This window comes from Neovison vison, chromosome 10, assembly GCF_020171115.1.
Source record: "Neovison vison isolate M4711 chromosome 10, ASM_NN_V1, whole genome shotgun sequence".
NCBI classification, from domain to species: Eukaryota; Metazoa; Chordata; class Mammalia; order Carnivora; family Mustelidae; genus Neogale; species Neogale vison.
In genome coordinates, this window is record NC_058100.1 from 11866116 (window position 1) to 11892682 (window position 26567).

A 26567-nucleotide genomic window follows, 5' to 3' on the forward strand; every position below is an offset into this window, starting at 1 on the left:
AAAATTGTTTTGCAGATAAGTTTAATCCATGAAATTACCATATAGATCAGTCTTCTAAAATATAATCTTTGGACCAGCAGAATTTAGATAAAAACAGATTTCTTCTTGCAAGAGTATTTGAAAACTCACTCTGTTGGGCATTGGGAACACAGAAACGAAAAGACACGGTCTCATCCAGGAAGCATGAGTTTAGTTGGAAGACACGTGTGAAAACAATTACAGGACTACAACAGTAGTAGATGAGGGGACCAGTGGGAGTGAGAGCAGAGAAGCCCCTGACACTGAGGGAAGTAGGGAGTAGGAAGCTGACTTCGGTCTGATATTGGAGATGAGTAGGACTTGACCAGGAGAACAAGCACAGAGAAGGCATCTGGTCGACCTGTGCACAGGCCAGGGAGTGGAAGTGCGCTGTCTGCTGGAAAACTAATGGGCACTAAGGCCATATGGCAAACAAGCTTGTAAATAGGAATTAGATTTTGAAGGGGCTCGTGTACTGCGCAGAGGAGTTTAGATCTTTCTCCTAGCAGCACTGAGAGCATTGGAGCATTCTAAGCAAGAGAATGGTATTATCACTTAGCCTGTTAGAGAAATCACTTTGGTGGAAGTTTTTGAAGGCTATAATATAGAGGTCAATATTAGAAACTAGGCACAGTAAGGAAGCTGTAATTATCTTGGTAAGAAGTGATGAGTTTCTGGGTGGGAGGTGGGGGTACCAAGTGGTGGGTATTATAGAGGGCACGGCTTGCATGGAGCACTGGGGTGTGGTGAAAAAATAATGAATACTGTTTTTCTGAAAATAAATAAATTGGAAAAAAAAAAGAATGTAAAAAAAGGAAGTGATGAGTTTCTGAATGAAGGTAGTAGAAATGGGAGTGGAGAAGAAAATACTACTTAAAAATTGTTTTTTCTGTTTATCAATATATGCTTATTAAAAAATTCAAATAGTACATAGATATACAAAGAAAAAAAGAAAAAACACCCCCTTCATCCTACTATCCAGAGATACTCACCATTGGCATTTTGGTAAACCTTACAGACTTGTATGTGAAATGCATGTGTGTGTGTGTGTGTGTGTATATTTATATACAGAAATAGTTTCTCATAAATAGGATTATATCATACCAACTAGACTGTAGCTGTTTCTAATCAATGTATTTAAAGAGCCTTCCAATCAGTTTTGCTAAATACACATTTTTATCAGGGTTCTAATAGAAGACAGATGGCACCCTTGAAATAGGACAGTTGAAACTTGTTTTATTTATAGAAAAACTACTTAGGAAGATGAGGCGTAGGAGAACTGTAAGGGATGGTACAGCATCTTGGGGGTTCTTAGCAGCCCAGCTGTTAACCACTCCCAGGCCAAATGGGGTGACAGCCTGGAGTAGTTCCAGAACTTGGAGATGATGAGTAGAATCAGCATCTTAAGAGCAGGTTGACTTCTGCACAGATGTCACAGGGAAATAGGTGGCCTGGCTTCAGTTTCCTTTCTGTCCTCGATCTGCTGATGAGGCTTCCCATCGTCTGAACCCAAGTGGAGGTCAGCATAATGGACACACACTGGCCCCTGGGCATGGGTGAGGAGAAAGGAAGGAGTGTGAACCTGCAGGGTTAGACAGAAGATACCTGACACAGAGATCTCTTTGTTTATTGTTGCACGGTTCTGTGGAACACTCTGCAGTCAGCACTTTACTGGCAGCCAGTTAGTCTGTCTTCACTTTTTGGCTGCAAAATTCCAAAGTGTTGAGTGCAGTTCAGGGTAGCTTCCCTGTTCTGTTAACTGAACTGCGGAACATTACAACGGGCTAAGAACTATGATTGGATAGAAATTAGCAGTCTATTCATTTATCTCCCAGCCTACAAAATGATTTTTTTAAAAAGTACAATGTACTTTATTTTGCATGTGCGTCTTTATGTGAAGTTTTGATTAATTCATCCAACAAATAAATGAATATTATGTCCTAGGTGTTAATTAATATTGGAGCTAGACATACAAGGCAGACAGGACCCTGCCCTGATGAAGCTTACTTTCTGGTAATCAGGAGACACACAGTGAACGATCAAACCAAATGAATAATTTGGTAATTTTGAAATGTTGGTATGCATCATGAAGAAAATAGGCAAAGGGTTGTGATGGAGAGTAAAGAGAGAGGACCATCAGGTAGACTGGTGAGCAAAGGTCTCTCCAGGGAGGTGACCTTCACACTGAGATGTGAAAGGTGAGGAGGAGCCAGCTACATGAAGAGATGTAGGAAGAGCATTCTGGGCAGAGGAAGTAGCAGAGAGTTAGGCCTGTGGGGCCTCAACATCCTGAGAAACAGGAAGGAGGTCAATAGGACTTGATTGTAAATGTAAGGATCAACAGGACAAAGTCAGGTTGGAGATGTAGACTAGGGTCAGATCACATAGGGTAAGGAGTTTGGATTCTGTTCTAAGCTTGGTGGATGTCATTGATGGAGTCTAGATATGGAATATTTAAAATCATCCTTCTGACCTGCTGCTTAGAGAGAGGTTTGTAAAATAAAAAGTAAAGGCAGGGAGACCAGGAAGGAGTTTGTTGCAGGAGGGGGAGAATGATGGCTTTGCCTATGATGGGAGCAGTGGAGTTGGAGAGGGTAGGTGGAATAAAGACATATTTTGCACTTGGAGAGGGATGGATTTGAGAAAAAAGAGAAAGGAAAGATTTGAGGATTTCTTAGTTTTTAATTTGTTATTTTAAGGATTTTCTTGGTTTTTAAATTTGAGCAAATGAGTAAATGATCAGACTTTACTAAAATGAGAAAAAGGAGAAGGAAGATGTTTGAGGTAGACAGATTGGAGTTATATTTTTTTCCAGGTTAACTTTTGACAGAATTACACATTCAAATGGAGGTGTCAAGTGGGCAGTTAGACATACATGTCTAAAGCTTAGGGAAGAAGTCCAGATTATTGATAAAAATTTGGGTGGGAACATTTGACTGTGGAATGCTTCATAGAATCCAAGAAAGGGAGAGGGTCCATTGGATTTGACGATGTAGAGCTCTTCGCTGAGTATGATATGAGCACTTTAGGCGGACCAGTGAGGATGAAGGCCAGATTGGAGTAGGTGGAAGAAGAAATATTCCTACCCCTGCTTTCAAAAATTAGAAACACAAGAACAAGAAACTGGATCACGTATCTCCATTTTTATGTCCAGTCTTGACCGCTTCCTTAAAATTCACATTCCTTCTCCAGATCCTGTTGAACTTTTGTCCACCTGGATATCCAGACTTAACATATCCAAAGCAGAATTCTTGATTTCCTCCCCCAGACTTGTTCCCCTCTGTTTCTTCTATATCATCTCACATCCAAAGACTGAGTCATCCTTGACCCCTCTTTTTCTCGTGTTTTTCATCCAGCCTCCCATTTGTCTCTTCCTGTCTGACCACAATCCTCTCCAGCCCTGTTAGCGCCATGGTCTGAGCCACCATCCTGTCTTGCCTGAACTATTGAGAGAAAAAAATACTCTAACTGGTCTTTCTGCTGCCTTTCTTCCCTCTTTAAAATTTTTTCACCAGTTAGCAGCTAATATCCTTTGGAAATGTCAGACATTTTTTGTTACTCTTTTGCACAAAATGTTATTTTTAGCGGCTTCTCATCTTATTCCTAATAAAATCCAAAGGCTTGACAGAAGCATACTAGGCCTGCCATTGCCTGGTTTTTCAGTACGTCTTTTACTTTCTCTTCTTTAGTTCCCCCCACTGGCCCCCCTGCGTTTCCACCGTGCTCATCTTCTTGTTGTCACTGAGATGCACCGAGTATCTTCCCGCTTGAGAGCACTTGTAACTGGTGCTCCTTCTGCCTGGAAAATTTTATGCAGCTAGCCACAGGGCTCTCTCTCTCACTTCATTCAGGTCTCTGCTCAAATATTATTTTGTCAAAGAGGACTTCTTTAGCCACTATAATGGACCTAGGAAATCATCCAATGAGTTTGACTTTGTGGAACTTTATATTGAGATTTAAATTAGTATGAATATTTTAATAATGATAATATTTCATTCTTAATGGTAGTTTAATATTTAATAAATTATATTTCAAGTTGGCATTCTGTTTATAGAAATATTGTATTTTAATATGTATTTTTAACTGTAAATTATAATTTATAATATAAATTATGTTAATATTTATACTAAGGTGTTGCAAAGTGTGGAAAGGCCTCAGATGTTCAGGAAATTAAAAAAACTGACATCTAAGGAAATGTAATTACAGTAGGTAGCTTGTCTCAGCAGTGAGTAATATTTATATCATTCTTAATAATGAAAACAGTGAATGTGAATTTAAAAAATTGAAATATGTGTATATTGGAAGGATATGGTAGAAGGAAGAGGGCGCTGTCAATAAGCTGTATCTTCATTTGCCTTAAATCAGTGAAAAATAATGCTAGGATTGGTGACTCAGAAGACGGCAGACCTCTGGATCCCGTCACTTGGTTGTAGTATAGAGAGCCTGACAGTGTGTTAGATAATGAAATGGGGGTGTAGTCAGCTGTAGACTGTGGGAGAGGAGTGTCACGGAGGCATGGGGGAGAGGGGTCAAGCAGGATAGTAGGATTTGGGGCTGGTCTCGGATGTCCATTTGTTTGTGAACCTTAGTGCTTGCTTCGGCAGCACATATACTAAAATTGTTTGTGAACCTTACTCTGAAACCCAGATGTATCCCCCCACCCCACCGGCAATGATCAGCTGTTCTGCTGTAAACAGCAGAGAATACAGAAAGTCTAGGTCATCCAGGTTAGGATTTAGCCAGGTGAGTGTGTGAGAGAGACCCAGGGCACTTGTGGGTGTCTGCAAGAGAACGCTTGTGATGGAACACAAGTCTAGGTCAGATAAGAAGGGGAGTGAACATGGAAATTGCGTGATAGTGAAAAAAATGGGAGGATGAATGAAACTCTTGATGAACTTGTGGAATATTACAGGATTAGGTGAGTAAGATGGAAAGCTACGAGGTGGTTGTCAAAAAGTGGTATGCTTGAAATCAGGGTTTCAAAGGCTATAGAGTTGACGACAGGATCTTAGGTGTGTGGGGCGCTGACAGTGGATGACTGAAATTGTGGGAAGGGGAAGATCACAGCGGTAAGGATGGAAAGAACTGATCAGCCATCTCTTTAGAATAAATTAGAATAAACCTGCTTAAAATTTCGGTGCGTATTGGGAAATTGTCCTCTGGATAGCTTGTAGCAATTTATACTCCCACCTACAGCATGTGGGAGTATGGAGAGAAGTTATTCTAAAGCTTAAATTTCAATTTATATGCCACACAATTCACCCTTTGATTTCATTCTGGTAGAGTCAGGCAAAACTTACGCAAACTTTTATCATACAGTAAAAACATTTTGTATTTTGAATCATGAATTCATTCATGAATGTGAGTTAGGCTTCTGATCTTTCCGCACAGTCCAACTTCTGCAACAGTTTAATCCCTGAATCCAGCAAATGGTTTGCCCATGAACTCCCTAAAAGTATTTCCTTTCCCAGGACTCTTCTTCAGGAACAGTGTATTTTTTGACCATTTGCAGGCAAAGTAGAGGCGATACCTATGTATGAAAATTAGGATAACTCTTACTCCATTCTACAGTGTATTTGAGTTCCGAACTTCCCAACTGGGTATCTTCATGGACCATATGACGACCCAGGTCCCATATGCTCGCCTCAGTCCACACAGGTTGGCATTAGCAGTATGTCTTTACTTCCTAGGTTTTAAGCTTATCTACCCCCACCCCCGTCTCTTCCTGCCACCCAGGTGAATTTACATGATCTTGGTTTGTCCTCTGCTACTCCACATAGGCATGTGGGTGCCAGCATTCAGTCTGTCTGCTTTTGCTCTTAGAGCCTTGGGGAAAATGAAAAGTTAACTCTTCCTTAGAAAAGTTGGGGATGGGAGGTTGGGGTACCAGGTGGTGGGTATTATAGAGGGCACGGCTTGCATGGAGCACTGGGTGTGGTGAAAAAATAATGAATACTGTTTTTCTGAAAATAAATAAATTGGAAAAAATAAAGAAAGAAAGAAAGAAAGAAAAGTTGGGGATTTCTGGACTACAAAGTAAAGGTTCGAAAGTGTTTGTTTTTGCTGGATTGGGAGGGGTGTAGGAGCACAGATGCTCTCTCGCTTTGTGGGGGGAGTTAGCACTACTTCTATGGAATGCAATATAACAGTATTAAATAAAATTTTAAAAAATGTGATCCCCGGGCGCCTGGGTGGCTCAGTGGGTTAAGCCGCTGCCTTCGGCTCAGGTCATGATCTCAGGGTCCTGGGATCGAGTCCCGCATCGGGCTCTCTGCTCAGCAGGGAGCCTGCTTCCTCCTCTCTCTCTGCCTGCCTCTCAGCCTGCTTGTGATCTCTCTCTGTCAAATAAATAAATAAAATCTTTAAAAAAAAAAATGTGATCCCCTCTGAGCGCACACTTCTGTCTATAAGAATTTCCCATACAGGAAGAGTTCTAAAGGTGCACAAAGACATATCAGAGATATAAACTGCAGCATTGTTTGTCATGGCAAAAGATAGGAAGCCACCTAGATGTCCATCAGTAGGTCAGATCAGTTACGGTATGGCTATTCCGTGGGTGAGTGATGAAGAAGAATGAGGCATGTCTCCTTGATATGTTATTAAATAAATCACACAACCACTGTCATTTATGTATGTACAACATCTCTGGAAAGCAGCAAAAGAGACTGTTTCAGTTGGGGCCTCTAAGAACCGACTGAAACCTGGAGATCTAGGTAGGCTATACTTTTGTACTGTTTGAATTTTGTATCTGTTAAAAAATTAATATTTAAATTTTGTTTTGTAGCATTTTATGGTTTAGAGGATTAGATGGCACTTTTAATATCTTATGAATAGCTTATAACATTGATTTTTTGTATTTTAAAAATGACTTCTATTACATAAAACTAAGCAGTTTGTGGCTTCGAATGGAATTGTCGTAAAAATTTAATGACCTAAAATGAGTGTCATTTTAGTGCATTCTGTTCACGTGTTGTTGCTGTTGTTGTTTTAAAATAGGTATTATGACTCTGTCCCCTTTCGACCAAATGAAGACTGCCTCCAACATAGGGGGATTTAATGCAGCAATTAAAAACAGTCCACCTGCCATGTCACAGTACATCACTGTCGGGTCCAATCCATTTACTGGCTTCTTCTATGCGCTGGAGGTAACAGTTTCCTCACTGATCACGAGTGAGGCCTCTCTTGGTTTTTCAGCTTGTCTACAAATGGAATATTGTGAGTTAGCCTTAGAAAGATTCAGCAGTTTACATTTCTAAGTTTCATTGGAAGATAAAATTAGTCTCCGCTGACTTTCTTCTAAATTCTTAGGGGAACTGAGAAGGTACTAAAGTCAGCGTAGAACAGACTTCTGTGTTTCTGATGCCCCAGGTTCTTGGACAGTTGATTTGTCTTTAAATATTGATGCAGTCATTGGTGGCTCAGAGTTGTGAATGTCTGCGCACCAGGGATTTGAGTAAATCGCAAATTGTAAAGCCATCAACTATGATTGTTGTAAGTGGTGAAAATTGGCTCCTGTAATAGGGGACCACTAGGTGCTGGACTTGGAGTCTCTTGTTTCTTGCTTAAAAAAACCAACCTTCTCAGAATTGTCCAGACTATCTCTTTACTTTAATAAAAATATATGTTAAAAAAAAAAAGGAGGGACAGGAGCCAGTTGTATGTAGATCAGAAATCCATAGCCCTGCTGGAATAATGCCATCTTAATGTCCTAGTTTAAACTTTTAAAAAGTTAATTACAATATAAGGAGGAAAATCCTGGAGACAAACAGAGGACTAGTGATTTTACTGTTCAACTCTAGAGTTGAAACTTTTGATTTTATTGCTACCTCCTAAGATAAAGCTTTTGTCATATGGTCTGAAAGATGCTGCATATTTTTGCTAGTACAGGCTTTGCAGCTTTTCACAAGTTTTAAAAAGTAAGCCTTGCCTAGAAAGCGTGTTTTGTTTCTCTGTCAGCTGTTGAGTTTTCTCTTCGGCGCGTCCTGTTTTCCAGGGGAGCACCCAGCCGTTACTGTCTCACGTGGCGCTGGCGGTCGCAAGTAAACTCACTTCTGCTTTATTTAACGCTGCCAGGTAATTCCAGCACCGTTCCGGGTAAAAGTAGCTGTAGTATCTGTGTGTCTGTAAAGTTACCTGGGTGGTTTTCACAACTGTTTTGGTCATCTGCACGTTAAAATGCCGAGAGCGCTGGTTTAATTCTGCATTTCCTTTCTGTGCAGCGGCTGGCTTGGTTGGAAAAGCAAGCACGAAGAAGAAGCCGTGCAGAAGCAGAAGCCAAAGGTCGAGCCGGCCACCCCGTTGGCTGTCAGGCAAGTCTGTCCCGCTCCCCGCGCGGTTCTGTATTTTAGCAGGAGTGCTGTTGAACTTCTGGTCTTCCGGAGCACTTAGCTGCTGCGCCGATCTCACGAGGTTCTGTCACGATACGAACTCCTCGAGGAGGGTGGTTCTTGCCTGTTTGGCTCACAGCCGCCTCCCGGGCCTGTGGGACGTGCTCAGTATGTATTTGCCGAGTGGGCTTTTTTCCCCAAATACCTACGACCTTAGCTTAATTTAAGTTGCAAGAAAATTTGTTTTGGGTGAGCTGTTGAATTTTTTTAAAGAGCTGAGATAGTTTGTCAGTAAGCTGTCTAAACTTAAAAAGTGCTCAGTGATTTCTTTAAAAATACATAAAACAAGGAATCCCATGCCTTCAGGCACTCTCAGAAGGCAAGGTTGTGCTCTTCATTCACTTCCGTTGTGCTCTAGGATAGTGTATGTGTCAGGTTTTGGGGTGAGAGAGTGTGATTTTCGCTTGATTTTGTTTTTAAATCATTTTTGTTACCTAATGTAAAATACTACCATAAAGGGAACCAGAACCATCCCCTGCTTGCAGATGTTCTTCACCTAACAGGTATAACTAATTATCCGTTATTAAAATTTATTGAAGATGATCCTCTCTAAGGTTTTCTCATCTTTTTAAAAATCTGATAACATCTCATATTTTCTAAATTCACTGAAGGATCAAGAAATAAGCCAGATGGCCCTGTGCCTCCCAAGTAGGTTAGAGCATCGGGGTACCTCGTCTCAGGACTTTGCTTCGTGCTAAAGTACGATTGGTTCCAGACCAACAACATTTGAGAGATACTTATTATCATTGTTTATTATTTAGTAGAAGGAAAGTTCTTGAGGTAGAAAGATTGATGTCAGCAGGATATGGTATCTAGCAGAAAGAAGAGATCAGAAATATCAACTTAAATCAGACAAAAGATGCCTGCGTAGGAGCAAAGTATTCCAAAATTTCATTGGTTGTGAGGGTGCTGTTTACTGTGATATAACAGTTAATCAAGGAAAGATTGTTATACTTGATAGTCTCTAAAAATAAAAGATTAGATATCTATATAGAAAATCTATGAAATAAAACTTAGGTGTTTTATTTTATAATGGAAGAGACTTCTTATGCACTTTGTGTTGCAAAATGTCTGGTGTGATTAGTTAATAAATTAACTATTAATCTATGCAGGGTTTATATTTCTTCTTCCTTTTTTAAAAAGATTTTATTTATCTACCCAGCAGACGGAGATCACAAGTAGGCACAGAGGCAGAGGGGGAAGCAGGCTCCCTGCTGAGTGGAGAGCCTGATGCGGGGATGCGGGGCTTGATCCCAGGACCCTGAGATCATGACCTGAGCCGAAGGCAGAGGCTTTAACCAATTGAGCCACCCAGGCACCCCTATGTTTCTTTATATAAAAACAGATTTGTCCTATTTTGTTTATGTAGCTCATGATTCTGTCATCTTTTTCTAGACTGGAATTTGATTTGAGCTTTTTATTTTCTTTTAAATACCAGATTTGGACTTCCAGATTCTAGACGCCATGGTGAAAGTATATGTCTGTCTCCTTGTAACACACTGGCAGCAGTGACAGATGATTTTGGCAGAGTAATTTTATTGGATGTGGCTAGAGGAATTGCAATACGCATGTGGAAAGGTACTTCCTTCTAAAAATCTAGAAAAAAAATGTTAATTTGCTTTTTTACCCCGGTAGTTGAGCAGTATTATCATCCGTTAGCTTCTGGTGGACAATATTGCTTAATTTGTTATGTTTATGCTGTCTTTTTTTTTTTTTTTAGCATGAACATTTCAGTAGGGCTTCATCGTAGTCCAATTGATCTGCCCTTTAAGTTTGACCAACTTATAGGCACTTTTAATCTCTTCCTTGTATACTTTTCAGTTCTCACTGTCATTGTCAAATTCCTGAAATCAGTTTCTTGCCCCTGTTACATTCATTCTACTTCACAAGGTCATGTTTAAGTCAGATGTTCTCTTCAAATCTAGAATACTAAATCTTTCAAACTAAAGATGTCAAAACCCATCTTTGCTGACACGACGTCCATATCCATATGCTTGGGTTAATTTCTTAAGTTTCTTGGTCAGGAGTTGTAGTTAGCTGCTAATAAAAGACCCATGTTCAGGAGTGATATGATATGCCCATGACATCCTCAGGAGCCGAGTTCCACTTCTTGAGTTTCCCCACTCAGAGTGATTTCATGGTTCACATGGCTGCTGGAGCTCCAGCCTTTGTATCTGCATTCCAGGAAGGAGGAAAGGAAGAGAAGGAACTATCAACTGAGCCAGTTCACTGTGAAGATGATTTCCTGTCAAGCTTTTTCTGCAGTGCATTAGCCAGGACTTAGTTACATAGTCATACCTATCTATAAGGGAGACTTGTAAATATCTAGGCACACTGTCCACCTGAAAAAGATAAAATCTCTTTGACCAAGGAAGAGGGAAGAATGCATATTTTGGAATCATCTGGAGTAGTAACATGTCAGCACAGACAGACTACTGGTTAGAAACCACAGTAATCATGCAATCTGGTCTGTACTGAGCCGTGTGAGGAGTAATGGATTTGAGGACATTAAGTTACTCTGGACGGATAGAGAACACTGTCACCTTCTTCCAGAGAATTCCTGCAGTGTTTACCTATTACATGTTTAAGTGTCTGTAGAAACAGGTTTTAATGCTGCAGATACATCATTTCTCCTCGGTGTTTGTCTTCTGAAATAACATGAAGGGTGGTTCTTAGCAAGACTTTTCCAGAATATAGAGGACATAGTTCCATGAGCTGGGCCAGATCCTCTGTAGCGATCTTATTGCTGGCGCTGCTGCTTTTCCTTCTGTAGCGGGTGCAGTTTCCCCCACAGTTGGACGAGAAGGGTCAGTTGCCTGTGGAGGGGGCCCCCCTGAGATGGAAGACAGTGTCAGCTACATCTCTCTCGCATGGGCTGGGGCTTCCTACTGCCACCTTGCACCATATTCTCCCTGTCTGCATAGCACCAGGGGACTTGAAAAGCAGGAAATCACGTTGATCTTTCTCTTATATTTTAATTGGACTTTTATTTAAAATCTAAACCTGATAGTACCCCTGGATTTTTTAAAGGGAGAGAATTTTTTTAAAGAGAAGGAGCATCGAGCGTGGCGTTGTGGAAGGGTACTCGTGATGCTGTAATGGTCTCTGGGTTTTTTTGTTTGGTTGTTCTGGTGTTTTTTTTAAGAATAAGAAGTGATCAGAAGCAAATAAAACAAAATGCTAAGATTTAATAAGACTTGGTGATGGATTCTATATTTATTACCTTTTTCTGTTTAAGATACTTCATACTAAAAAGATAATGTATTTTTGTAGCTTTTCTTAACCCCTCGCTAAAATACCCCCAAGTCTTTCAGAAGGCTACAGTTGCCCCTAGACTAACTAATTAGCTTCCCTTTTCCTCGGTCTGTAAGGGTATCGAGATGCACAGATCGGTTGGATCCAAATCATAGAGGACCTCCACGAACGAGTACCAGAAAAGGCAGATCTTTCCCCTTTTGGAAATACTCAGGGTCCAAGCCGAGTAGCTCAGTTCCTTGTGATCTATGCACCAAGAAGGGGAATCTTAGAAGTATGGAGCACACAGCAGGGACCTAGAGTGGGAGCCTTCAACGTGGGAAAGCACTGCAGGTAAGCGGCAAACCCTGGCATGTTCCTGGTTACGAAAAGGAATGCTTTTATTACAGTCTTTATTAAAGCTACTTACTAGGTTGCAAGTTGTTTGAGAATTGCAGTGTTACTATGGTTTTCCCTCCAAGCGCCTGCTATATGATTAAGGGTTAAGTATTTAATAACAAAAAATCTCACTGAAAAGGCCATGATATACTACCGAATTTAATGAAGTTGCCTGTGGTGCTGCCATTTATCCCCAGCCCTTACGTATGCTGTGGAGGCTCAGAAGGAGAGATTCCTTCAGATTCCTGCGCTGATGATGTTAAGTGAGGTGCAGCCTTTGTTTGCCGTTGCTACATAGGCCTGACCGTCCTTTGATTTTCTAGCCCGGTTTATTCAAGGCAGAACTCTGCCAATCAGGATCTGTTTTACTTATGCTTTTGGTATCAGTTAGTGTTTATTTGCCTTATTAGTGCTCCTAAAGTTGGTAATAATGTAGGGGTCCCTCGCTATCATGAAAGAACTTTTGGCATTTTTCCTTTTGTCTAATATTCTTACCATACTGGTTTGCCATTTCCTCAGGCTTCTGTATCCTGGCTATAAAATAATGGGGTTAAATAATGTTACCAGTCAGAGTTGGCAGCCGCAGACTTACCAGATCTGCCTTGTTGATCCGGTGTCTGGAAGTGTGAAAACAGTCAATGTTCCTTTCCATTTAGCGCTGAGGTAAGATTCATCCGGGGTCCCTCTGCTAACTTTTCCATCCCTTGTTTTGCTCTTTGTTTTGTAGTTATCATTTTGTTGTGGTTTTTTCTCATTAGACAGATATCTTTAAAGTTAAAAGGGAAGAATCTGAAGGAAAAGAGTTGGAGTGTGTCAGACTTAGAAGGAAAGTGATTTCACATTCTGTAAGAATTTGTTGTATTTATTGTTTTAGCGACAAGAAGTGTGAGCGAGCCAAGGACATGCACCTAGTCAAGAAGCTGGCTGCCCTGCTGAAAACAAGACCTCCCCACCTCGGTGCGTGTCCTGCAGCAAAATAATAATGCATACTCTTAGGTCATTTTCTCAATTAGTACCGCATTCTAAATACAGCAATCAAAATGTTTCCGTTCATTTGTGAGCTGTTGAAACTCCTCAAAGTGAGATGAAGTCCAAGTAATCACGTATATTTGTTATTGGAATTGCACTGTAAATATGCCCTCTGGGCGATATTAAAATTTGTAACAATAAAACAATACTGTGAGAGAAACTGGAAGTCCTTTAGCTGACTGAGAGCCACCAGTGAGTGCATTCTTCTTTCAGAGTCAAATTTCCCTTGTAATAAAAGTGAAAAATTTAACCTCGGTTCATTTTCTCTTTGTAGATTTGGTTGAAACCCAAATGAAGGAACTAATTCTTGATATTAAGTACCCTGCAACCAAGAAACAAGTGAGTATGTATAATATATGAACTTTCCTGCTGGGTAGCTAGGACATATTTCTCTTAAGAAAGCCTTTAGTTTCCTTTTTCCCTCCAAACATGACAGGCTAACCTCTTTTCTGTTTTTTTATTCGTGCCTTTTTTATATTCCCATATGGAAGCTCCCATTGTCTTTCTTTCTCCTTCCCTCCTTTTTTTTTTAATTAAGTACCATTACCTTACACACGTGTGCATGTTTGAAACACACACACACACACACACTATACATACAATATACTCAGATAATAATCATGAACACATCTGTGTGACCACCCACCTAGGACATAGAATGTTACCAAGAACTCTGAAGAGCCCTCCTTGTCCCTCCTCAGGCCCCTTCTCCCATTCTTAAGGTAACGAGCATTCAGAATTTTGTGTTTCTCTCTCTTTTGCTTTTAATAGTTATATTATTTCTGTATGGCTCCAATAAAACATCGATGCATTTTCTGCCTTTTAAAACTTGACATCACTGAAGTCCGGCTCGTGTCTCCTTGCCGGAACTTCACTCCTTCAGCTGTTTCTTCGAGGTGTCCCCGTTGACGCGTGTGGCTGCCGTGGACCCTGCTGTGTCTTCTGTTATTCTTGACTCACTCTGCTCCTACCAGTGGGCATTTAGGTTGTTTCCAGTCTTTGCTCTCCCCAGGGGTACCGTGCTTATCCTTGTACGTAGGGCACTACACATCTTTGTGTTTGGGAACTGTAGCGCACTGGGCTTCTCTGGCTGTACCAGTTGTTGAAAGGCTGCTTCTCAGAATACTTGCACTAGTTGATGTTCCCGCTCCTACCACGGAAGGGGCCTGTTGCTCCCACAGCCACAGCGTCCCATAGTATTGTCAGACTTGTTGCCTTTTGCCGGTTTGCGGTTCTGATACAGCAGCTCGCTTTGATTTCTTTGGCTCGCCCCCTCTTCTCCAAACCCCTCCTAATGCTGCTCAAGTTCTCACTCTGTAAATTCTTAGGCACTTCGGTCCCTGTGGATACCTCTGAACTCTTACTCTGCTTTTAGTCAGAACTGGACAGCTAGTGGTTACTTGTTCTGTTCTTTAACTATTTCAGGAACCTGAATCCTAGCTCACCAGTTTTTTCCTTTTTACCTCTTTTAAGCTCTTTCAGGTAGGGACCTCACCAAATATGTCAGTTTCATAATCCACAACAACTAAAATAATGTTAAATATGTGGGAGAATTTCAGGAATGCTGATTAATTTTTATTCCTTTTTATTTTACTGTGGCAGTCATTTTTAAAAACACTTTTGTTTTATTATAGAACAGGCAAGTCCCCATAACTTTTTTTTTTTTTTTTTTAAGAGAAGAAGGGTGAGGAAGGGCAGAAGGAGAGGGAGAGACCATCTTAAGCAGGCTCTGTGCCCAGTGCATAGCCCGGCAAGGGGCTCGATTTCACAATCTTGAGATTGTGACCTGAGCTGAAATCAAGAGTCAGACACTTAACTGACTGAGCCACCCAGGTACCCACGTCCCTGTGACTTTTAGTCAAGTTTTCCATTCCACTGACAGGGCTAATTGGTTCTCATTTTTCTCAGGTCGAAGTCTCAGGTATGAGAGATGACATTCCTGTGACAAGGCGGGCATCCAAGAAAGGTAGTTTAGAGAACCTGTAGTAGAAAGGGAGGGTTATAACCCAAACCAGGCTTCCCGTTTTGATACCATCTTCTTTCTTCTCTTACATCATGAAACAACAAAATTGGGAACGTTGAGCATACTACAAATTGTCGTCTTGACCTTTAAATAATTATTATACTTCTCAATTGTATGTGAAACTAAGAATTTTATAGAAAATGCTGGAAAAGCTAGTAGTGGAAATTGTGTATTATTTTCAACACTAAAGGAAAAAACAATAGTTTAGGCTCAGAAGAGTGACTAAGTGGTCAAGCCAGCTGCTAGCTCGTGTAATGGTAGACAGAACAGAAATAATTACATTTTGCTGGGTATTTGCCTTTTTGAGTCACTTTCTTTGTATCCACCATGTAGTTGCCTCATCATGGGTTTGACCACGCTCTTGAGCCACTCTCGGAGCTGATTTCTTACACACACACACACACACACACACACACAGGTGGTTGTGTTACAGTCTTTACCACATGCTACATTCTCAGCCTCCTTTTGAAATTATTTACTCTCATCAATAAAAAGTTTAATGGGCTAATACTGAAGGATAAGTATGAACTTTAACTGCTGTATCTGTCCATTGATGATTCTCATGGTTGCTTCTTTAGGCATAAAGAGAGATTTTGGAACTGGTAGTGAAGGCTTGTTAAGTATCTTCTGAGGGAAGGGCAGGAAGAGGAAGGTGGGGTGAGGTAGGGAACATAGATAGACCTTGCAGGGCCTGTACTTTCACCAGCCATGCTCAAATGCAGCCTTTAAGTGGTAATTAAGTTGTTGTTAGCTTTCATCATTGACACAACAGTAACAGCTCTGCTTTTCATTTATGCTGTGAGTATAGACTCACACTCTTCTTGTTGGTGAATAATTTTGTCATGGTCCCTGTTTCATCTTGGCCATTCTGTTAAATGCCAGTTTCCTTGTAGTTGTTTCATTCTGAGTCTGGACTTTTTGCCATTCCACCATAAGGGGCATGAGATGAAATTGATTGCATAATACATATGATGCAACTCTCCTTCTTGGGTATGTATGTTATTAAAACATCTTAACTATGGAGCTTCTCTTGGAAATTTGGGGTAGTGAAGGTGTTGGCATAAGTACAAAATTTAAAAAACAAAATAGGTGCCTTCTGATTGCTCAATATCTTTCTTCTAGGCTTTGGAAAGCATTTTGGCAAGTGAACGATTACCATTTTCCTGCCTTAGAAACATCACTCAGACTCTAATGGATACTTTAAAAAATCAAGGTAATGGGGTTTGTACTGATTGGAGATTCTGGTCTTCAGATTTTATAATTTGGATTATAAAAGCTATTCCTGTTTATGATATCATCATGTTACTTCAGTGTGGAAATACTGTAAGAAATAAGGAAACTTATTTCATGCCTTTAGTATTTGGAGACTTTTTTATTCCGTTTGGTGTATGAAGCTAATCTCCAGCTAAGCCTTCTCTGAATATGTTGTTTCTTTCTAGAAATATTTCTCTTTAAAGTATTTCTACTGTCAGTAAAGAGACCAGTATAGGATGCTGAGAAGTGGTTATTTGATACAGTTGTGTGAAAGGCAGAAGCATGAAGATTTTCTTGCTTTCACTGTCCTTTATTTAACTTTATGGGAGGAGAGCTGTTTCTGTAGATAAAACATTCTTTAAATAATTTTGTTTTGACCGAGATAATGATTTTTTTTAAAAGTACACTTTGAATTATTGTTCTATTAGCGTATGCCGAAAATCTGCATTTTCTCCTCCACTTCCCTCATGTAAGTAAGGACTTCCAAAATTGGATGATGAGTAAATTTATACCCATAGCTGATTGTTTTTTACTGTTCAAAATTTGTCTGAAAAAGAATTACATCTCTAACTCTGGGATTTTAACTCCATGCTCTATCTGGCTGATCCAGCAAAATTCAATTAATTCTGAATACCTAACGTGTATTAAATTGTAGTGTGTATACTGGGTATATACCCTAAATATACAAATGTGATGCTCTGAAGGGGCACGTGCATCTGAATGTTTATAGCAGCAATGTCCACAATAGCCAAACTATGAAAAGAACCTAGATGTCCATCAACAGATGAATGGATAAAGACGATGTGGTATATATATACAATGGAATACTATGCAGCCATCAAAAAATGAAATCTTGCCATTTACAACAACGTGGTTGGAACTAGAGGGTATTATGCTTAGCAAAATAAGTCGATCAGAGAAAGACAACTATCATATGATCTCCCTGATATGAGGAAGTGGAGATGCAATGTGGGGGTTTAGGGGGTAGGAAAAGAAAAAATGAAAGAAGATGGGATCGGGAGGGAGACAAACCATAGGAGACTCAATCTCACAAAACAGGCTGAGGGTTGCTGGGGGGAGGGAGGTTGGGAGAAGGGGGGTGGGGTTATGGACATTGGGGAGGGTATGTGCTATGGTGAGTGCTGTGAAGTGTGTAAACCTGGTGATTCACAGACCTGTACCCCTGGGGATAAAAATATATTATATGTTTATTAAAAAATTAAAATATTATTTTAAAAAATTGTAGTGTGTAATGTGCATACTTCATCTAGCTGTGACTTTTTGCTTGTCATGATAATTATATAAAGCCAGTTTTATATTTATATTTAAGCCAACTTAAAAGTAGTTTAATAAATAGATATAGTATCCCCTTTTAAGACTTTAGGCATTCTAACGTTGAGATTTTTTTTCCAACACATATTTAAAGCAGACTTTTAGAAAATAGTGAATTTCTTTAGTGTATCAACTTGTTAGAAATACCTCTTTTAAAAACAGTAGAGGGGCGCCTGGGTGGCTCAGTGGGTTAAGCCGCTGCCTTCGGCTCAGGTCATGATCTCAGGGTCCTGGGATCGAGTCCCGCATCGGGCTCTCTGCTCAGCAGGAAGCCTGCTTCCCTCTCTCTCTCTCTGCCTGCCTCTCCATCTACTTGTGATTTCTCTCTGTCAAATAAATAAATAAAATCTTTAAAAAAAAAAAAATAAAAACAGTAGTGTGCTTATAAAGTTCCCCATCCCTCAAGACTTTACCAAAATCTCGAAGTTTACTGAATCAGAATTTATCTTGCACTGGGCTGAGAGTAAGTCAAATAGAACTATTGGAATTCTATAAAATCATCACCAGTTTCAAGTTCTACCCAAAATTGAGATTCCTAAAAATTGTACCTACTGAATATGCTGTTTTATTGTAGCTGTACCAATTCTTGGACGTAAATAAAGTTCCTGCCTTTTAAAAGAATAGTTGTTTTACATTAGATGGTAGATACTAAAATTATCATGAGGGAATGTATTATATAGAGAGTATTTCTCTCTATCTCTCTTTTTTTTTTTAAAAGCCCGATTGATGGAGAATGTTAAGTAAAATTGTACTTTGGTCTCTTTGCCAGCCTTCCTTGAGGATAAATCTGTTACAGTCCAGAGTTCGTGCTTGAATTGTGGGATCTTTGTCCACCACGATAACAAGAGCCAGGCAGCTTTCTGTTCATCTGTCCTCTGTCTGTGAGCGGAATAGGCAGCGTATGAGTTAAGGGGTGAGGGAGAATATTTTCAAAGCTGTTTTCAGATCATTTTTTAAAAATTTGAATATTAGACTAAGATAGCTCTTTTTTCTTTTTTTCTCCCCACCCTCCAACTACTAGTGTGCCTTATTACACTTAAAAATTGGGACATTTTTCCACGATGGAAAAATTATCTTTGTCCTAGTAATCTGTGATAGCTTAAGTATCTCAGTATTTAATAGACTAGCACATCAAAGAGGTACATAATACTGTGAATGTTAATGAAAGAAAAACCTTTTTATGAATCTATTAAATATATCTCTTTAATGTATTTTTTTCTTCCACCTTTCAGAGCTTGAGTCTGTTGACGAAGGATTGCTACAGTTTTGTGCCAATAAACTGAAATTACTCCATCTTTATGAGTCTGTCAGTCAGTTAAATTCTGTTGATTTTCATTCAGATACACCATTCTCAGATAATGTAAGTAATTCTATTCCTCATTATATGAAATATTCTATTTTTAATTTTTAATTTTTTTTTAAGATTTTATTTATTTGACAGGGAGAGACACAGCAAGAGAGGGAACACAAGCAGGGGAGTGGGAGAGGGAGAAGCGGGCTCCCCGCTGAGCAGGGAGCCCAATGTGGGGCTCGATCTCAGGACCCCAGGATCGTAACTTGAGCCAAAGACAGACGCTTTAAGGACTGAGCTGCGCAGGCACCCCTATTTTTAATTTTTTAACTGCTAGTAAAGAGGTAGGTAATTGAGAATTTTTATGAAAGGTAAAGATTTTTTTTTTGTTAAAGACCTCCTGCTGGCTCTCCATGCCTTAGTACTAAACTTACAGTATTTATGCTAAGATACTGCAGTTTATCGTTAATCCATTCTCACTATCCTAGAAGGATTTGGTTTCTCTCAACCCACTTTCTAAGGTTGCTTCTCACAACATAACTGGAGAAGATTTGCCAATTGAAATATATTCAGTTTACTGAAGTAGCAAAACTTTAAAGGAAAAAAAAAAAGATTTTGCCAAACAGAAGACACTGGTTTTTCTGCGGTACCATTGTGAACAAACTCATAGCTTGTTCTCTTGTCTGCTACATAATGAAATACTTTTTAAAAAGTTCTGTCTTACATGAAAGTGTTTAATTCTAGGAAATGTTCTATGTTGTCATTCTGTAAAACATATAAAAAATGGCAGTGCCGGGGTGCCTGGGTGGCTCAGTGGGTTAAGCCGCTGCCTTCGTTGGCTCGGGTCATTATCTCAGGGTCCTGGGATCGAGTCCCGCATCGGGCTCTCTGCTCAGCGGGGAGCCCGCTTCCCTCTCTTTCTCTCTCTGCCTGCCTCTCCATCTACTTGTGATTTCTCTCTGTCAAATAAATACATAAAATCTTTAAAAAAAAAATGGCAGTGCCTTGTAATCTTCCTTACAATGTAGTATTGCTCGTTTCTAGGCATGTATGCAAAATTCTTACTTTTCATACAGAGAAATAGTTTCCATAATAGAGAATAGAGGGAAAGGTGGTCCTCTCTTTTCCCTGATTACCATGTGACTCTGGACAGGTTGCTTGCCTTGGGGTGCATGTCTTCCATTTACCTAAAGGAAAATTATTGTTTAAATGATTTTAGTGATTTGTCAAGTCACTGATAATACTTATAAAAAAATTACCTGGTGTGTATCTGAAACTTAATGGAAGTTTAACTTAGACAACTTTTATTTTAAATATACTTACGTGAATAAAAATTTTTAAGCAGAAAATTCTCTCTGTATTGGAAAGTACTTACACACTCTAACATCTTTTTTTCCCTTGGGTTTATAGGTGCATTTCGTAAAGCATTTTAACAGTCTTCCTAACATTCTGCGATTGCCGTTATAAGTAACAAAGCCATTTTTCAGGATCTTTGTGTTTTTCTTTCCGCTTCAGCAATAGTATGAAATCATTTCAAACAATAAGAAGGTTCAGGTAGACTAAATTATGTCTGCAGAATTGCCTAGATATTTCATAGATTCTTTTTCATAAGATCCAAACTTCCCTACCTCACCAAAGAAAGTTAAGTATACGTCATTAATCATCCCCTATGGAGTTCATTTCCACTTGATAGCCCCAGTACCATAGGGAAAGATAAAAGAAAAATTACAGAATTTAAAATATCGGTTAGCTGATTGTTCTTTATTATTTTTTAACCTTTAAAACACTTTGTAAGAATTGATACTTTGCTGTGACATTATTTAGATCCTTCAAAAAAAAAAGGTACAGTCAGTTTCTAGGCTGAATGGCTAATCTTGTGCATATAAAACAAATTCAAGTCTGGAATCATTTTTGTTGCTGTGGAACATAGTTCATACAAGCTCATATATAAATTCAGTATAGCATTGAACTGTTGGTGTGTGTTCATGGCATTCTGCAAGTTTACTACTTGTTTTTAGAAAACAGCATTAAATAAGTAATGAAATCTGTATTCTTAAACAAGAGTAGCTTTATCAGGTAGTGGGGTGGAGGGGTAGTTTTGCTTGCTATGGTGAATTTGTGGTCTTTTAAATATATATGTGTGTGTGTGTGTGTGTGTATCCCTAATTTAGAAAAATATTAGTAATATCAGGAGAGGTTTTTGCACATAAGCTCTGTAAAAACAGTTTGAAAGGCTGGCAAGATATATCTGTAACTTTTCCATCTCTGGATCCCTGAGAGCCACACAGAGGAGATGTATATGTAGATACAGTGAAGCTTGGTTTCCAGTATTTTTTAATTTTACTGTGTTTATGCTGCTCAATACATAATCCGTTTCAAATAGGCCTTTAGTTTACTTAGAATCACAAGAGTTGCAGTTAATACTCTTACAGTTTTTTTTCTGATTCTAAATTAATAACAGCTGTAGTAAAATTCAAACATTTTAAAGAGTATAGGGTATTCTCAAGAAATTGTATAAAAATGGTACTCTCAGTAATAAATAGTTTCAAGATTAGTTCAAATTACTTAACGTCAGATTCATGAAATTGTGGTAAGATTTTAAGCAGAGTACATTATAGCTACCACATTAATTAACCAAGTCATCATGTGCGTACAGTTTTGCATTTCACTTCAGATACGACGGGGTTGACTCCTGTGGCGGAGTCCTAGGAAGATACGGTGTATCCAAACTCTTTTTTCTTTCCCCCCCTATTTTTTTAAGGACTTGGCTGTGTTACTGAGGCTCAATGAAAAAGAACTGCTTAAGCTCCTGGCATTACTAGAGAAGTACAAAGAGGAAAAAACCAGGACTGCTACAGTCCGATTTTCTGATGATAAGGATGGTGTGTTACCCGTGAAAACATTCCTGGAATATTTAGAGTGTGAGAAAGATGTGGTCAACGTAAAGAAGATAAGTGAAGAGGAGTATGTGGCTTTAGGTGGGTGGAAAGATGACGTGCTCTGTGAATTCTGCCTCTTCTGGAGGAGAGCCTGCCTGGCAGGAGTTGATAGCATCTCAAAGGTTCAGTATGTTTTAAAATTAAGCTAAGAAATTCAGGTATATTTTTCAATGAACAAAGGATACTCTGGATATGTAGGCTCTATGTCATAAAAGTTTTATTGGCTAATGCATAGACTAAAGAGACAGTGTTAGACATGTAACGATTTGCCTTCTGCCTTAAAATCAAGCAAATTGAGCCATTAATTTCTTTTCTCTCGTGCTGGTTTGCTTCTCTGGGGATCTAGATTGCAATTCAGGAAGAATGCTAGTCCAAATGGTAAGTAGCCATTGGTTAATGCATTTTGCTTTTGTTTTACTAGGCAGTTTCTTTTTTTGGAAGTGTTTGCATGGAGAAAGCTCTACCGAGGACATGTGTCACACTCTGGAGTCAGCCGGACTGAGCCCTCAGCTGCTGTTGGTAAGCCACCTTCTTGTCGCACTCTTGTCTTCCCTGCTCACGGCATCCAGAAGGGTCAGTCCTTTTTTTTTTTTTTTTTTTTTTAAACCATCGTCCAAAGCATATCATAGAACATAGATGAAAACCTTTCAACAGTGATCAAAGAAATTTATAATCACCATATTTAATTGAATAATATTATTTTATTTTTCTAATTCCCTGTAAATGGTAGCAGGCATGTTCCATGGTTGGCCTAAAAGAAATTTCGAATCTGACAGGTGTGCATGCATTTACAGTGGATTGTGGTCATCAGTGAAATTGATCATATTTGAAGTAAAAAAATCTTAGAGAACAAAATCAACTTCCCTTAGAGCAGTACAGGATTATAATCAAACATTCGCAGACTTTGAATATAGGTTAGGTTTTAGTCTCTGTGCTATAACAAATATAAAACAAAAGAATCATTTAGTAGAAAATGACAACACTAAATGTTTGCCCTTTGGCACAGGGTGCGGGGTTTGGTGGGGAGGGGTGACCCTGCCATCCTCTCTCCTCTTTAACCCCTCACATGCAAACATAAACTCTCTTCCACATCCTTACTAACATCTTACATTTTGGCCAGGATCTGGGCAATCTCCTTTAGGAACTTGTTGACTGTGTTCATGTATGGTTTTAACTGAACATTTACCTCCTTTAAAAACAGATTCCATTCTCTGTAACTTTGCAGTGTGTATGTCAGGAAGTAAGGCAGTTAAAGGTATGCATAGGTTGGTTGTACGTGGATGTTCATAAGTGGCTTTATTCGTAATAGCCCCAAACTGCAGACTACACAGATGTCGTTCAGTAGATGAATGGTTAAACAAACTGGTGGTTCTTTACCACGTACTTCTTTACCTTTTCCTCAACAATAAGACTCAACTATTGATTCACGTAATAACTTGAATGAACCGCAAGGAAAATACACTGAGTGGAAATATGCCCGTCTTGGAAAGATTTGTGCTTGCATGATTCCATTTCTGTATAACGGTCATGAAATAGCACCGTTACAGAGAGAGAGAAGAGGTTAGTGTTGGCAAGGGGTGAGGGATGAGTACGGGGAGGGACGGGTGTGGCTGAAAAAGGTCCACACAGAGGAGTCTCTTGCTGATGTATAGCAAGAGACTATACATCAGCAAGTCTGGTGATGTTTTTGAAAACATCAAATGGTGATGTTTTTGAAAACATCAAATGGTGATGTTTTTGAAAAGCTATACATTTGATAGAATTGCATGTACACACATATAGGTGTATGCGTTATTGGTGAAATTTGAATAAGCTTTGGATTTTGCCAATGTTAACTTCTTGGTGATGATATTGTGTAAGATGCCACCATTAGGGGAGGCTATGGAAGGGTGCATGGGACTTTGTTGTGCATTTTTTTTTCCCCTAGTGAATCTGTAACTATTTTAAAGTAAAAAATTTAAAAAGAGAGCAGATAAGTATTTATTATCCAAATTTGAGATGCTTAAATAAGTTGAGTACAGAATGCTTCTCATTTTTAAATGGTGTTTAATCAGTATCAAATGTCTGTATTAAATCTGGAGTTCAAGAAGCATTGGGAAAAAATGAACCTCAGATCTTACCTCAAGCCATATATAAAGATCAACTCAAAATGGAAAATAAATATAAGGCGTAAGACTACAGAACTTACAGAAGAAAACAAGGAGAAAGCTTGGTTCGGGCAAAGATTTTGTAGGGCACAGAAAGTGCAAACTACATATTGATCAATTGCACTTTATCAAAATTCAGAACTTCTGTGTTTTAGAACTGTTAAGAAACTGAAAGGCAAACCTCTCTTTTAAAACTTATATTTGATAAATGAATTGAATCCACATTAAGAAAGAATTCATAGGACTCAATAAGCCAACAAAGAATACAATAAGGAAAGTGAAAGATCTGAACTGTCACATCGCCAAAAAATATACTTACCCGTGGCAAATGCTCACATGAAAAGTGGTCACATCTTTTACTGTTGGGGAAATGCCAGATGAAACCACAGGAGTGTCTTTCTCAAGAGGATGACCGAAACGAAGATGACTGATGGCACCAAGTGTTGATGAAGATTTGGAATAATCAGAACTCTCAGCGTGGCTAATGGAAATGCCAACAAATACAACAGCTTTGGAAAACTGTCCAGAAGTTTCTTATACTGTTGAACAGCGATTTACCATAAAATCCAGCAGTCTCACTCCTAGGTATTAATCTAAGAGGAATGAAAACATATGTTCATATAGATTTGAAATAAAATGTTAGCAGCATCTTTATTCAGAATAGTCCAAAGGGCAAACAACCCGATATCCACCAACTGATGAGTGGTAAGTTATGGTACGTCCATATAGTGGGGAAAAAAGTTAAGAGATACACAGTACAACTGTGTAATAAATAAAGAAATGAATCTCAAAAGCATTATACTAAGTGAAAAGATCCAGAAACAAGACTGCCTACTGTATGATTTTAATTATATGAAATAGAGTGACAGAGAAGAGGGGTGTTTGCTGGAGGATGAAGGTGGGTATTGGAGATCGCGCACAGGAAGCCCAAGGGAACTTTGGGGGATGAAGATGTGCTTTACTATGTTTATGGTGTTGGCCACCCAAACTGAAATTAATGAACTTTATTGTATATATGTATATATCGTAATGTAATAAAGTGCTCTCTAGAAAATCTATTTTAAATCCATAAAGCCGTGGTCTATAAGTATATTTATTATTGTGCTATAGAACTTATAAAATAGGTTGTAATTTTAAGTTCTTTTTAAAAATCATCTAACTCTGAGAGACTGTATTTCACTTATTCCAAATGATTGGTCGCTTTTCCTTTGCTTTCCTCAGATGAGTATTTTATAGTTAGATTTTTAAAGTATTCTTTCAATAGCTGAATGCTTTCAAGCAGTCATGTAAATTTTTAAAATCCTACCATCGAGTATAGAGAAATAAGGCATTTTCACTGAAAGCATGTAATTAATAGTTACGAATGGGAAGGGAAGGGGAAACTTCTTCAAAAATTCCCAAAAAACAAAGCTCAAGAATTAAAGTAAGAAATTGAATGTACAATAAGATTGGCTTGTAAAAAAGCCTGCTTGGTCATTGTGGTTATATTGATCAGAGGAAATAGCTAACACATTCAGCCTATGAATAAGCCGCCTGGCCTTAGGAAGATCAAGTGCAGGGGTTTCGTGTACCTGTGTAGTAAGTGTGCGTCTTGCTTACAGCCTGCTCATTCCCGAAGCAGTTAATGCCAGGGCCAAAATACTAACCAGTGACATTTTTCTAAGTTATTAACTTACAGTTTTTTTAAAAAAAGAATAAATGTCTATTTTATTACATTAAAAGAGTGATAGACTTTTAGGAGTCAGGCATATAAAAGTCATGGATAAAAGGTGTTAGGTCTTTCAACAAAATACATAAAATATATTATTAGTGTTATAAAGGCATTTGAAATGCTAACTCTTTTTCTGAACTATTTTATATGGTAATTTTATTGAAATTATGTTTGTAAAGAAATTTGCTACTTATAATTTAGGTTTTGTGTGTTTGTGTCTGGTGTTTTTTTTTTTAGGTTGTGTGTATTGTTAAATTTGGAAATACTTCTAGTGTACAATGCCTACCGATTTTTCTATAAAACTTACACTTGATTTAATCAGTATTTTACTATATTAGCATAATTCACGACAACCGCCTAATAGTTTTGTAGATGTTTAAATGTATAAAACTATATTTTAATGTTTAAAACTGTAATTACTCTCACTAGAATTTTATCAAGTTTTAATTCTGTATACTAAAACAGACCTAATTTTTAGGAAAGACTAGAAAATAAGGCTCATTCAAAAAACTGATAAAGTGGGACGCCTGGGTGGCGCAGTTGGTTGGACGACTGCCTTCGGCTCAGGGCGTGATCCTGGAGTCCCGGGATCGAGTCCCACATCAGGCTCCCAGCTCCATGGGGAGTCTGCTTCGCTCTCTGACCTTCTCCTTGCTCATGCTCTCTCTCACTGTCTCTCTCTCTCAAATAAATAAATAAAATCTTTAAAAAAAAAAAAACTGATAAAGTAAGTTTCTTTTAAGTAGAGACAGGGCTAACAGATGGCTTCTTCATGTTCTATCTGCCACCATTTCTGCTGAGGG

The 26567-nt window shown here is 38.8% G+C and overlaps 1 protein-coding gene and 1 non-coding gene across 2 annotated transcripts in view; both read left to right on the forward strand.

Moving 5' to 3' along the window:
• RAB3GAP2 (RAB3 GTPase activating non-catalytic protein subunit 2) overlaps positions 1 to 26567 on the forward strand; it is a 97435-nt gene that overhangs the window by 44676 nt on the left and 26192 nt on the right. Inside the window, exons 10-21 of the mRNA XM_044266809.1 lie at positions 7015 to 7163; positions 8012 to 8091; positions 8238 to 8327; positions 9844 to 9983; positions 11777 to 11993; positions 12558 to 12701; positions 12913 to 12995; positions 13342 to 13406; positions 16213 to 16303; positions 18909 to 19036; positions 21729 to 21945; positions 22328 to 22425. Coding sequence (XP_044122744.1) covers positions 7015 to 7163; positions 8012 to 8091; positions 8238 to 8327; positions 9844 to 9983; positions 11777 to 11993; positions 12558 to 12701; positions 12913 to 12995; positions 13342 to 13406; positions 16213 to 16303; positions 18909 to 19036; positions 21729 to 21945; positions 22328 to 22425 — 1502 coding nt within the window. The remainder of the gene's footprint in view (positions 1 to 7014; positions 7164 to 8011; positions 8092 to 8237; positions 8328 to 9843; positions 9984 to 11776; positions 11994 to 12557; positions 12702 to 12912; positions 12996 to 13341; positions 13407 to 16212; positions 16304 to 18908; positions 19037 to 21728; positions 21946 to 22327; positions 22426 to 26567) is intronic.
• Positions 1731 to 1862, forward strand: LOC122918939. The gene has a single exon (XR_006386718.1). It is a non-coding gene; the product is annotated as a small nucleolar RNA SNORA36 family (small nucleolar RNA).